The 14,051-nt window shown below is 39.1% G+C and overlaps 1 protein-coding gene across 11 annotated transcripts in view; it reads left to right on the plus strand.

Annotated features, from left to right (window-relative positions):
• RHOT1 (ras homolog family member T1) overlaps positions 1–14,051 on the plus strand; it is an 83,101-nt gene that overhangs the window by 30,778 nt on the left and 38,272 nt on the right. For 10 of the 11 annotated variants that reach the window (XM_024235050.3, XM_024235053.3, XM_024235052.3 and 7 more), the window contains 7 exons: positions 1,798–1,856; positions 4,622–4,703; positions 6,111–6,154; positions 6,750–6,803; positions 6,949–7,001; positions 10,681–10,789; positions 11,101–11,202. In XM_024235050.3, coding sequence (XP_024090818.1) covers positions 1,798–1,856; positions 4,622–4,703; positions 6,111–6,154; positions 6,750–6,803; positions 6,949–7,001; positions 10,681–10,789; positions 11,101–11,202 — 503 coding nt within the window. The remainder of the gene's footprint in view (positions 1–1,797; positions 1,857–4,621; positions 4,704–6,110; positions 6,155–6,749; positions 6,804–6,948; positions 7,002–10,680; positions 10,790–11,100; positions 11,203–14,051) is intronic. The other variant, XM_063718093.1, reaches the window with a different exon arrangement.

Genomic DNA, 14,051 nt, shown 5'->3' on the forward strand with positions numbered 1-14,051 from the left:
GAAACTGTAATTTGTTGATAATGGCAGAGATTAGTAAGCATATGGACTGTTTTCCTCTAGATTCACAAAAGGATTTAGTTGATGACTTGAATGTCTAACAATAGTAATTATATGATCAGAAAGTGACAAGAATAGAAGTCAAATTTCATAATAAAAGTTAAGATTTTAAAGTTTGGGTATAAAAAAATTGCTAGAATAGAAAATGTAATAGGAGACTTTCTTTGCTTTTACCTTGTTACTAACCCTTTAAATATGATGCTCTATGGAAGAAAGAATGTAGAGATGCAGAGAAATGAGCACTCTGATATTCTGTTTATGAGGATGTAAATTAGTTTATTCGTTTTTGGAGAAATTTAACAACATCAGTTAAAAAAAAAAGATCTTGTGCACTAACTTGAGTTCTACTTCTAGGAATTTATTCTGTCGAAATACTAATTGTTGCATTGTTTCTACAAGTGAAAACTCAGGGCCAGGTGCGGTGGCTCACACCTGTAATCCCAGCACTTTGTGAGGCTGAGGCAGGTGGATTGCTTGAGTCCAGGAGTTTGAGACCAGCCTGGGCAACATGACGAAACCCTATCCCTATTAAAAATACAAAAAAATTAGCTGGTTGTAGTGGCGTCTGCCTGTAGTCCCAGCTACTCGGGAGGCTGAGGTGGGAGAATCACCCGAGCCTGGGGAGGTCGAGGCTGCAGTAAGCCAAAAAAAATCACACCACTGCACTCCAGCTTGGGCAATCAGAGTGGGACCCTGAATCAAAAAAAAAAAAAAAGTTAAAACTTGGAAACCATTCCAATGTTCCTTGTTAAGAGTTTATTTTAATAAATGATAATACATCATACAGTGGATTCTAATACAACTATCAAAAATAATGCAAGATGGCTGGGCGCGGTAGCTCACGCCTGTAATCCCAGCACTTTGGGAGGCCGAGGCAGGCAGATCACCTGAGGTCAGGGGTTCGAGACCAGCCTGGCCAACATGGGGAAACCCTGTCTCTACTAAAAATACAAAAATTAGCTGGACGTGGTGACACATGCCTATAATCCCAGCTACTTGGGAGGCTAAGGCATGAGAATCGCATGAACCCAGGTGGTGGAGATTGCAGTGAGCCAAGATTGTGCCACTGCACTCTAGCCTAGGCAATGGAGTGAGACTCCATCTCACAAAAAAAAAGAGATTTAAAAAAAATTAATATAAAATGGGTTTATTATTGCTGCTTTTAAAAATTGGTTAAAATACATGTAACAATTATCATTTTAACTGTTTGTAAGTATACAATTCAGCAGCATTAAATTTATTCATAATGTTGTGTAACCATCACCACTATCTGTACTTAAAACTTTTTTATTATCCTCAACAAAAACTATGTACCCATTAACCAGTAACTTTTGTCTTCTCTTCTCCTAGGAGTTTTTATGTACTGACATGAAATACTGCCCAAATGCATAATTAAGTGATAAAGGAAAATTGCAAAGTAGTGTGATAACTATGATTCCATTGTGGTAAAATATTGCAAGTTAATATAAGTATAGGAAAAATCTGGGAGAATATTAAAATGTTAGAGGATGTTAGGAGGGATTTGTACTTTTACAGAATATATTTTGGCAAGTTTTTAAAAGTGAGTATGTGTGACTTTTCTAAACATAAAGATATACTTTTAAGTATTATACTAAAACTTGATAATTTGGATGCCTTAGATTTTAGCTAATGAGTAACAGACTTCCTTATGTGGTTGCCGAATTTGAGCTTATGTAGAACCTAAACACTTTATTAAAGTAACGATTTTTCTTTTCACAGCTAGAGTTGGGAAGACATCACTGATTATGTCTCTGGTCAGTGAAGAATTTCCAGAAGAGGTAAACATTTTGATTTCCATATTTAAATTTTAAAAAATTTATCAAAATCAAATTAAAATGAACTGAATTCTGTCTCTTTTGGCATGTGTTATGTGCTTCCTTTTGGACAGTTGAGACTTTTTTTTTCTCCCTTCCTTAGAGACAGGGTCTCACTCTGTTGCCCAGGCTGGAGTGCAGTGGTGCCATCATAGCCCACTGCAACCTCCAACTCCTGGACTCAAGCAATCCTCCTGTCCTGGCCTCCCAAAGTGCTGGGATTACAGGCATGTGCCACTGTGCCCTGCCAGCTGAGACTTTTTAAAAAGCTAATATTTGTTTATCAGCTGTATCTATGAAATACAGTATAGGAGAAATAACCAGCCTGTGTCTAAGTTCACCTAAGTCTTTTGCATTTTCTTCCTTTGACTTTGTCTAGGACCTTTGTATTCTCTGTGTCTCAGTTGTCTCATCTATAAAATGGAAGCTGAAAGGGATATAAATGTCATATAAGCTCTGTAACCCTTTCTTAAAAATAAAATGTTGCTCATAAACCCAAAATATAAAAAAGATAATGAGCATTCCATGAGTTGAAGTTAAGGGGAAAGGTGTGAATCACTACTTGCCTTCTGCCTGACACTCCCTGGTCTGTGAGGTGTTTTTGTCAGAACCACTAGAATTATGATACATATATTTGAAAACCTTTAATATGATCTACCTGCTTCATTTTACAAATGTTGAAACGAACTCATTCCACCTTTGCCTACCTCAAAGGATTGTTATGGGTCTCAAATGAGATGAACTTAATAGCAGGGAAGTGCCACCAAAAGTAGTAAGGTGGTTTTATTATTACTGGCAATAAATTTACATTTTGGAAGTTCTAGAGTGAGGAGCTGTTGGCTAAACTTTACATAAAGTTAGCATATAGTTATAGGGAATGAAATTTGTGCGATGGGATGAAAATGATTTCAAATTACCCTCTTTCTTGCATAGTAGGTATCATTAGTGTCACAGTTTACATTTATCCTTCCTTTACTCTAGTTTAGATAGGAATATCTGTATAATTTCATTGTTCAAATAGGAATTTGATGTATCATGTGGTAGTGTTTTCAACATTTACAGCTGCCAAAAGACTATTTATTATTATTTTTTGCTTTTTTTTCTCTTAGACAAGATGGTTAAATAATTAATTGCTTAATTTAAGAAATGAAGTATATTTTCATGTATTATTTGTAGAATCAGTAACATTAATTTATAATTACTCTGGGTATAACACCTAAAAGTTTTCTGTGAGAGTTTTAGTTTAGAATTGTTTTAGCATAGTCCTCTTGATTGTGGATAAGGGTTTTGTGTTTTTGATTTTTTAAAATTTATTTTTTCACTTTTTTAGGGATTGTAAGTAATCTAGAAGGGTTTTAAAGTAATTTAAAAAAATTCAGTCCTTGTGAAAAATGGAATCATTAAACATAAGGCTTGGCTGGGCGCGGTGGCTCACGCCTGTAATCTCAGCACTTTGGGAGGCTGAGGTGGGCGGATCACTTGAGGTCAGGAGTTCAAGACCAGCCTGGCCAACATGGTGAAACCCCATCTCTAGTAAAATACAACATTAGCCAGGTATGGTGGCGCATGCCTGTAATCCCAGCTACTTGGGAGGCTGAGGTAGGAGAATAGCTTGAACCCAGAGGCAGAGCTTGCAGTGAGCTGAGATCGTGCCATTGCACTCCAGCCTGGGCAACAAGAGCAAAACTCTGTCTCAAAAAATAAATAAATAAATGAAAAACAAGCAAACAAACATAAGGCTTATGTAGCCAGTCAATTATTTTCTAGAGGAAATGAATGTTGATAACCTGTTGGTTTATTTGCAGATTGTTGTGGATTTAAATGCCTCTTCATTTGCAGAGTATCTTCAGCCTTCAACAAAATAGAATGAAAACAACATATTTAAAAAATCTAACACTGAAACACCAAATTAATCCAAGAATCCTTTGAGTCTGTGTCAGATCTGAAGTATCCTTAATGTATTGTGTCTACGTAGATAGAAATATGCATTTAAAATGTTTTTATCCTATAGTTTTAATATATATTTGCATCTGTGGTAAAGCACAAAAATAAACACTTGTATATACAACAAATGGGTATTGGTGAGAGGGGCTAATACAAGTTGAGCATCCTTTATCCAAAATGCTTGGGACCAGAAGTGTTTCAGATTTCAGATTTGAGATTTGTTCAGATTTTGGAATGTTTGCATTATACTTACCAGATGAGCATTTCCCTAATCTGAAAATCAGAAATGCTCCAATGAACATTTCCGTTGAGTATCATGTTAGTGCTAAAAAGTTTAGAATTTTGGAACATTTCAGATTTCAGATTTTGGGCTTAGAAATACTCAGCCTGTGATCCCAGCACTTTGGGAGGCCGAGGTGGGTGGATCACAAGGTCAGGAGTTCAAGACTAGCATGGCCAAGATGGTGAAACCCTGTCTCTATTAAAAATAGAAAAATTAGCTGGGCACAGTGGTAGGCGCCTGTAATCCCAGCTACTCGGGAGGCTGAGGCAGGAGAATCACTTGAACCTGGGCAGCAGAGGTTGCAGTGAGCAGAGATCGCACCACTGCACTCTAGCCTGGACCATAGAGTGAGACTCCATTAAAAAAAAAAAAGAAAAGAAAAGAAAAGAAACACTCAACCTGTGTAGATAAATTTATATCATCTGTTACAAGTTTGAGTGATAATATTCAAAGGTGTGTTTTTTTTGTTTTTTTTTTTTCCTATATTTGTTTGTAAATGAAGGTTCCTCCCCGGGCAGAAGAAATCACCATTCCAGCTGATGTCACCCCAGAGAGAGTTCCAACACACATTGTAGATTACTCAGGTAATGAATATCCTCTTGTAGGTGAAGGTGTAGGTTAATTTAATAGACTTGAAAAAAGATACTTACTGAGCTTTTACAAATGTTCAGAGAGGTGGTCTTTTCTCTGTAGCAGTAAATGATCCTTTACGATTCTTATCTCATTTATGTCTGTCAGCCTCTACCCTATACCCCACCCGGTGCCTCCATCTGACAGTTCTTCGTCCCCAGATTACTAAGTTGGGTTCCATAATACCTGTGGCTGTTGAACACTTGAAATGTGACTGTTCTAAATGAAAATGTGTTGTTAATTGTAAAATATAACTGAATTTTGAAGACTTAGTATGAAAAAAGGATGTAAAATACCTCGTTAATTTTTCTATTGAGTACATGTTGAAATTTAAATACTTTTGATATTTTGGGTTAAGTGAAAATTTAATTTTACCTTTTTTACTTAACCTTTTTAAAGGTTGCTACTAAAAAATTGAAAACTATATATGTGGCTTGCATTGTCTGTATGTTGGACAGCACTGTACTGGAAGCTGAGGGAGGTGAATGCCTTCTGCTACTATCAGTCTCATAACTAGATTTATTTACAGAATTATTCTTCAATATGCGTAGCCATATAATTAGATTCACCTCAGTATTAGAATTGAAGCCTTAACCCATTGATTACTTAACATATGGAAAGATATTAAAAATATGGCCTGTTATTTAGCATAGTATAAAATACCACTGAATTCATGTATGATATTAGTTTATATGTCAGAAGTAACAGGTATTTTTAGGGGAAGATATATGTAACCTAAGGTGGTCTAAATCAATATGCCAGTAATTACTTTGCTCTTCAATTATTTGCTTTCTATCCTAGCTATATCCTTCATATCCCTGCATCCGTGGAATTGCAGGCACACTCACCCATTGAGACCAGTTCTAGCTAAAGATACGTGCTAGAGAGGGAATTCTCGTCACTTCATTATCAAGCTACAGTTTTGCCTCTGGGTCTTGGTTATTATTACTCCCACCTGCTATCTAGATCTTAAGCTTGTATTACCCAGAATCTCACCTGCCTTTTTATCCTGTGTGTATAGACTCTTTGTCCGAGCTTCTGACTCTTCAGCACCCAGTCTGCTAGCTTGGGTTTCTGAGGTCCTTTGCCTGACCCTTTTCAACTCTGGATCAGATGCTGGCCTAGATTTATTACACAATGCTTCTGCTGTTCCATGCCTAAGTTATCCTTTTATAGACTCGTCTTTCAGGGCCAGCCGCCTTATCATAGTTGAACCTTTTCCTTCCCTTGGCTTTCCCTTGTGTTTGCTACAACATGTCATTTTGAGGGATGTTAGATGGGTGTTGCATAGAATTTAGCTTGGCCATTAGTTCTTATGAAAGTGTCTGCAATATGAAACATTGACTTTTTGTCATTTGTAGAAGCAGAACAGAGTGATGAACAACTTCATCAAGAAATATCACAGGTGAGCTTTAAAAAACAGAGGTGTGGGTTTTTGTGTAGAAAAACAGTGATGATTTTATGAGCCTGCCTTTTTCATTCTCTTTTTGTTTGTTTTTGTGTTTTTTTGGGGACCGTGTCTCACTCTGTCACCCATTCTGTCATCCAGTGCAGTGACACAATTTTGCCTTATCACAACCTCCATCTCGCAGGCTCAAGCGATTCTCATGCCTCAGCCTCCCAAGTAGCTGGGATTATAGGCATGCACCACCATGCCCAGCTAATTTTTGTATTTTAGTAGAGATGGGGTTTTGCCGTGTTGACCAGGCTGTCTCAAACTCCTGGCCTCAAGTGATACACCCCGTCCCTTTTTCATTCTCTTAATTACCAAAAGTTATTTTGCAGTTCTTTGTTGTTATGGCTGTTACTGAGTATGTGTTTTTGCTTTAAGTCCTTAGGAACATTTTCTCTTAGAGGCAAGCTAATTCTTTTTTTGTTTTTTTGTTTTAGCTGTTAAATTTTTTCTTCCTTTCACCCAAATATATTAACAAGTTGCTAATTAAGTGCTGTCTATGTTTTTATTATTTTTAGACACCATTAATTTGTTAATTTTCTTCTAGGCTAATGTCATCTGTATAGTATATGCCGTTAACAACAAGCATTCTATTGATAAGGTAGGTGTGATCTTTTTTTCACTATAGTTGGTTTCAGTGGAGTGCTTCCAAAGTTGATCCTCAGTTTAGAATTTTAGGGGTCTAAGAGAAGAGTGTTTTGTAAAGATCCTTATCATGGCTAAGCGCTTGTTAATTTTCATTTTAGGTAACAAGTCGATGGATTCCTCTCATAAATGAAAGAACAGACAAAGACAGCAGGTATTTTTTCCTCTCTCAAACTTTTTATAATTAAAAAGTTTAAAGCTTGCAGAAAAGGTACAAGAAGTAGTACATTGAACTTCCCTAAGTCCTTCACTTAAATTTACTAGGTAACATTTTGCCACATTTGCCTTATCTATCAGTTTTTCTGTCTGTTCATACACACACCCACATGCCTTTTTTGGGGGGACTCATTTGAGGCAGTAAATATACTTGAGAGCAAAGCAAGAAACAGAACTCTGATATCATAATGATTCACAACTTCAGACAGATTATTTTGGTCATAAATCTTACATTTCTCTTTCTCAAACTGCTGCTTGAAAAGTCTCAGTTTTATTTATTTATTTATTTATTTATTTATTTATTTTTGAGACAGAGTCTTGCTCTGTCGCCCAGGCTGGAGTATAGGGGCGCAATCTTGGCTCCTTGCAGCCTCCACCTCCCGGATTCGAGTGATTCTCATGCCTCAGTCTCCTGAGTAACTGGGACTACAGGCATGTACCACCATGCCTGGCTAATTTTCGTATTTTTTAGTACAGAGGGTTTCGCACATAGGTCAGTCTGGTCTCAAACTCATGACCTCAAATGATCTGCTCGCCTTGGCCTCCCAAAGTGCTGGGACTACAGGCATGAGCTACTGTGCCTGGCCTGAATCTTTTTAAATAGGAAAATCAGACTAATATCTATGTATTGTACACTTTTGGTCCTTTTCTCAATTTTTTAGATTTCTCTTTTAGTTGGACATTTTCGTGCCTTGAAACTCTAAAGATCTGGTTCTAAACATCTGACTATGGTCATTAACCCTCTGTCTTACATATTTTGGAAGGGAGACTGAGATGACATTATATGTGCTGTGAGCAATGCTGTGGCATTGTATGGCTTCTCTTTTATCATGGTTGAACTTTGTGATGATTTGACAAGGTGGAAAGGAAGGAATGACCCTTTAGAGCTGTGCTGTCCAATGCAGTAGGCTCTCGTCAGTTGTGGTGATTTAACTTTAAATTAATTAAAATTAATAAAACTAAAACTTGTTCCTCGGATACACTTAGCCACATTTCAAGTGCTCATAGCCACATGTGACTAATGGTTACAGTAATGGAGAGTAGAGATAAAGAGCATTTCCATCATCATAGAATGTTGTATTGGACAGGGCTGCCTTGGGGGATCCAATACCCATATGCTCCTAATATCTGCTTTTCTTGCTCTTGCTTGAGCCATTTCTAGGAGGGAATCTTTAAGAGAGGGCAGTTTTGCCAGGTGCGGTGGCTCACGCCTGTAATCCCCGCACTTTGGGAGGCCGAGGCAGGCGGATCACGAGGTCAGGAGATCGAGACCATCCTGGCTAACACGGTGAAACCCCGTCTCTACAAAAATACAAAAAAATTAGCTGGGTGTGGTGGCGGGCGCCTGTAGTCCCAGCTACTCGGGAGGCTGAGGCAGGAGAATGGCATGAACCCGGGAGGCAGAGCTTGCAGTGAGCCGAGATCACACCACTGCACTCCAGCCTGGGCAACAGAGCAAGACTCCGTCTCAAAAAAAAAAAAAAAAAAAAAGAGAGGGCAGTTTTGCTAAGATCTATCAATCTATCAAGCACCAGCTTGGACCACTGAATTAAACAATTTTGGCTTTACCATGACAGCTTCCTAAGTAGCTGGAACTGCAAGTGCATGCCATCACACCTGGCTAATTTTTTTAAAACTTTTGTAGAAACAGGGTCTCACTATGTTATCCAGGATAGTCTTGAGCTCCTGGTCTCAAGCAGTCCTTCCGCCTTGGCCTCCCAAAGTGCTGAAATTACAGGTGTGAACCACTGATGCACACCTTTGGTTACAAACCACTACATTTTTGGAAACCCTCCTGGTTCTGTTAGGAATTTATATTTGGGCTATATGGTGGTCGGTCTTTTCAAGCATAATGGCACACCAAGGGTAGGTAAGCTAAATTCTTTCAAGTGCTTCTGTTGCAGTCTAGAGTTCCAGCAGGATGATTTGCTTTCCCTCCAAGCTCTCTTGCAGGATTCACAACAGTTCTCCACTAGGTTGGTCCTCCTTAATATCCCCATTAAGATTTTTCCCCACAGACTTATCAGATTTAACTTGTCTAAAACAAAATCTTTAATTCCCTGCCTACTCCCTGCCAAAAACAGAAACAAAAAATCATTCTCAATCTTCTGTAGCTTCTGAGATCTACCCATTTTTTTCCAGCCAAAACCTAAGTATTTTTCTTGGTTTCTGCTTTTCCCTCAGTCTTCACATCTAACCTATCAGCTGTTTCTGTCTTATAAAATATATCTGAAATTTGAATATTTTCCTTTTCATCTTTACTGTCACTGTCACTAGTCCAAGTTACTATTATATTTTTTAAAATTTTCACTAACAAATTTTTTAAAATTTTTAAATTTTTAAACATTTAACAAATTTTTAAAAATTTGTTATAGTGAAAATTTTTAAACATTTAACAAATTTTTAAAAATTTGTTAGTGATAGTGAAAAAATGTAACATATACTGAGGTACATACCTGTTATCCAGCTTCAACAATTAATTCATGGCCAGTCTTGTTTCATCTATTACCCCTCCCATTGAGATCATTTTGAAGCAAATAGAGACATTATTTTCATGGTGTAAGTATTTCAGTATGTAGCTCTAAAAATCACTGCATTTAAAAATGTTAACCCCTTTCTTAGAATCTCTTTCAATGACTTCCCATTTTACACTAACAATAAAACCTACACTCCTTACTGCAGCTTGTAAGTCCTTATGTGTCTGACCTTTGATCCTCTTTCTAACCCCATTTTGTACTTTTTTCTCTTTACTCAGTACTCTGTAGCCATTCTGGCATTTTCCTGTTGTTTGGCCCCATCAGGATGTTTTTTCAGTTTGGGGCCTTTGCACATGCTGTTCCTTCCTCCTCACTTGCTCTTCCCTGACTCTACATGGCAGATTTCATCTTATCCTTCACCCCTTGGCTCAAATGTCACCTTTACATAGGGAGTTTTCCTTAATTACTATACATAACTAGCTCCTTCCCACTACTCTATCCCCCTATTTATTTCCTGCATAGTACTTATTGAATTGGAAATTATTTTATTTGCTTATTGCTCATTTTCTGTTTTTCACTATTGGAATGGTCAGGTTTATAGATCTGCCCAGGCATGGTAGCTCATGCCTATAATCCCAATACTTTGGGAGGCCAGAAGTTTGAGACTAGCCTGGGCAATATAGCTAGACCCTTCTCTACAAAAAAAAAAATTTTTTTAATTTGCTGGATGTGGTGGCTTGTGCCTATAGTCCTAGCTACTAGGGAAGCTAGGGCAAGTGGATCACTTGAGCATAGGAATTTGAGGTTGCAGTGAGCTGTGATCCTGCCACTGCACTCCAGCCTGGACAACAGAGCTAGACCCTGTCTCAAGAAAACAAAAAACAAAACAGGATGGGTAGGGACCTTCTGTCTTGTGTCCTTAATACTTAGAGCAGTATGTGGCTTATAATAGGTGCTCAATAGATAACATGTTGAGTAAATACGTGCTATCTAGGGGGCTCGACGTGAGTGTAGAGGAAGGTTCATGTTGTTGAGAAGATTAAATAAAAGCTTTTTAGTTAGAATGGGTTATGATGTAAATTAAAATATAAATCTAATGTCTTTTGCCTTCCTTATTACAATGTGCCCTGTTTGTTTTAGGCTGCCTTTAATATTGGTTGGGAACAAATCTGATCTGGTGGAATATAGTAGTATGGAGACTATCCTTCCTATTATGAACCAGTATACAGAAATAGAAACCTGTGTGGAGGTATGCCTCATAATTTGATTTGAAAATTTATTTTTAATGAATTCTTACTAAATTGGGGTTTTAAATAGGGGGGACAATGTGGGATGGAATAAATTTCCTGCTCTTTGTGAAGTCACGTAAACCAAATAAAACAGAGAAGTTGGAGTTGGCCTCTGAGCTCTTTCTAGACATTCATGTTGTGATGTCCACAAAGATGCATTTTTCGTTTTTTTTCAAGGAATCTTTCCTTTGCCTTATGTTGATAGTTTGAAAATTGTTTTTAGCTCTCATAATTGATTTCAGAGTGTAAAATTTTAATTTTATTTTTTCAGTGTTCAGCGAAAAACCTGAAGAACATATCAGAGCTCTTTTATTATGCACAGAAAGCTGTTCTTCATCCTACAGGGCCCCTGTACTGCCCAGAGGAGAAGGAGGTAACAGGCTGTGTTTATAGGGGCTGGAATGTGTATGTAGTAACTCTAGTATGGTAGTGATTTTTAGTAACTCTTAAGTATTTGTGTAGAGATTAAACTGCTGAAATTTAAATTTATTGCTTATTAAATGATTACATTTTCCAGGTACTCTTGTTCAATGACATTCACATTAAATATTCGTAATATTTTCTACATCAATGGAATCTAATCAAGTACTGCTTCAGGAAGTGCCATTAAAACAAACAAGAATTGGCAACAATAACAACAAAAAAGTCCTCCAAAGACTTAGCTAATAGTCTTGTTTTGCTACTATAAAATCTACAAACTGAAAAACACACACAAATAAAAATCTTATATAGTTTTTTGACATAGGCACAATGTAATATAATGTGACTACTCCTTTTGTTTTTGTTTTTTTTCTTTTGAGACAGAATCTTGCTCTGTCTCAGAGTTTCGCTCTTGTTCCCCAGGCTGGAGTGCAATGGTGCGATCTCTGCGCACCACAACCTCTGCCTCCCGGGTTCAAGTGATTCTCCTGCCTCAGCCTTCCGAGTAGCTGGAATGATAGGCATGCGCCACTACACCCTACTAATTTTGTATTTTTAGTAGTTATGGGGTTTCTCCATGTTGGTCAGGCTGGTCTTGAACACCCAACCTCAGGTGATCCTCCTGCCTCAGCCTCCCAAAGTGCTGGAATTATAGGCATGAACCACTGCTCCTGGCCTATTCTCCTTTTTTTTGGGTCAGGACCTTAGTCTGTCGCCCAGGCTAGAGTGCAGTAGCGCAATCACGGCTCACTGCCCCCTCGACTTCCTGGCTTCAACGATCCTCCCACCTCAGCCTCCCAAATAGTTGGGATCACACGTGTGTGCCACCATACCCAGCTAATTTTTGTATTTTTAGTAGAAGATGGGGTTTCACCATGTTGCCCAGGTTGGTCTTAAACTCGTAGGCTCAAGCAATGCACCTGCCTTGGCCTCCCAAAGTGTTGGGATTACAGGTGTGAACCACCATGACCGGCCTTTTTTTTTTTTTAATTTAGAGACAAGATCTTACTTTGTGGCCCAGGCTGGAGCACAGTGGTGTGATCATAGCTCACTGTGGCCTCAAACTCCAAGGCTCAGGCCATCCTCCCACCTCAGCCTCCTGAGTAGTTGGGACTACAGGCACATGCCACTGTGCCCAGCTAGTTTTTAAATTTTCTTGTAAAGTCAGGATCTCACTTTGTTGCCCAGGCTGGTCTCAAACTCCTGGCTCAAGCAATTTTCCCATCTAGCCTCTCAGAGTGCTGGGATTACAGGCATGACCCAACACTCCTGGCCTGTTTTAAATTCTTTTGAGTACAAATAGTAGTTGAATTGCTGAGTCACATGGTAATTGTATATTTGACATACTGAGGAACCAGCAGCTATTTTACACAATGACTGGACCATTTTACATTCCCACCAGCAGTGTGTGAAGGTTCCAGTTTCTCCACATCTTTGCCACACTTGTTATTTTACTTTTCTTTTTTGGTTTATTATAGCCATCCTAGTAGATGTGGTTGGGATCTCATTGTTTTGATTTGCATTTCCCTGATGGCTAATGATGTTGTGTAATTTTTCATGTGCTTATTGGCCATCTTCTTTGGAGAAATGTCTATTGCCTATTCAAATTCCTTTCCTTTTTTTTTTTTTTTTTTTTTTTTGAGACGGAGTCTCGCTTTGTTGCCCAGGCTGGAGTCCAGCGGCGCGATCTCGGCTCACTGCAAGCTCCACCTCCTGGGTTCACACCATTCTCCTGCCTCAGCCTCCCGAGTAGCTGGGACTACAGGCACCCACCACCACACCCGGCTAATTTTTTTTGTATTTTTAGTAGAGACGGGGTTTCACCATGTTAGCCAGGATGGTCTCGATCTCGTGACCTCGTGATCTGCCCTCCTCGGCCTCCCAAAGTGCTGGGATTACAGGCGTGAGCCACCGCGCCCGGCCCCCATTTTTGTTTTAAAGAGACAGGGTCTCACCGTCATCCAGGCTGGAGTACAGTAGCATGATCATGGCTCACTGCAGCCTCAACCTCCTGGACTCAAGCAGTCCTCCCACTCAGCCTCCTAAGTAGCTGGGACTACAGGTGCATGCCACCACACAGCTAATTTTTCATTTTTTTTGTAAAGAGGGGGTCTCGCTGAGTTGCCCAAGGTGGTCTTGAACTTCTAGCCTCAAACAGTCCTCCTGCCCCAGCTTTCCGCGTAGCTGCCTTTGCCCATTTTTTAGTTGGGTTGTCTTTTTTTAAATTCTTGTTAAAGGTAATTTTTCTTTTAAGAAGCAGGGACCGGGTGCAGTGGCTCCCAGCACTTTGGGAGGCTGAGGCAGGGGGATCACTTGAAGCCAGGAGTTCGAGACCAGCGTGGCCAACGTGGCAAAACCTTGTCTCTACTAAAAATACAAAAGTTAGCCAGGCATATTGGCGCATACCTGTAATCCCAGCTACTCGGGAGGCTGAGGCAAGAGAATCATTTGAATCTGGGAGGTGGAGGTTGCAGTGAGCTGAGATTGCACCACTGCACTCCAGCCTGGGCTACAGATTGAGACTCTGTCTCAAAAAAAAAAAAGAAACAAGTCCTTGCTATGTTGCCCAGGCTGGTGTTGAACTCCTGGCCTCCTCCTGCCTCAGCCTCCTGAGTAGCTGGGAATACAGGTGTGAGTCACCACACCACCACACCCAGCTTGAGGTGGTTGCTTTGATTCTGTTTGTCGGGAGAGGTATTGTTTTTAAGAATAAAAAGTTGCAGATATCTTTCAGGAAAAGTTTATAATATAAGTGAGTGGTTAGCAATGACTCATGGGCCATATTTGGCCTACCACCTATTT

Source organism: Pongo abelii, chromosome 19 (genome assembly GCF_028885655.2).
Source record: "Pongo abelii isolate AG06213 chromosome 19, NHGRI_mPonAbe1-v2.0_pri, whole genome shotgun sequence".
In the NCBI taxonomy this organism is placed as follows: Eukaryota; Metazoa; Chordata; class Mammalia; order Primates; family Hominidae; genus Pongo; species Pongo abelii.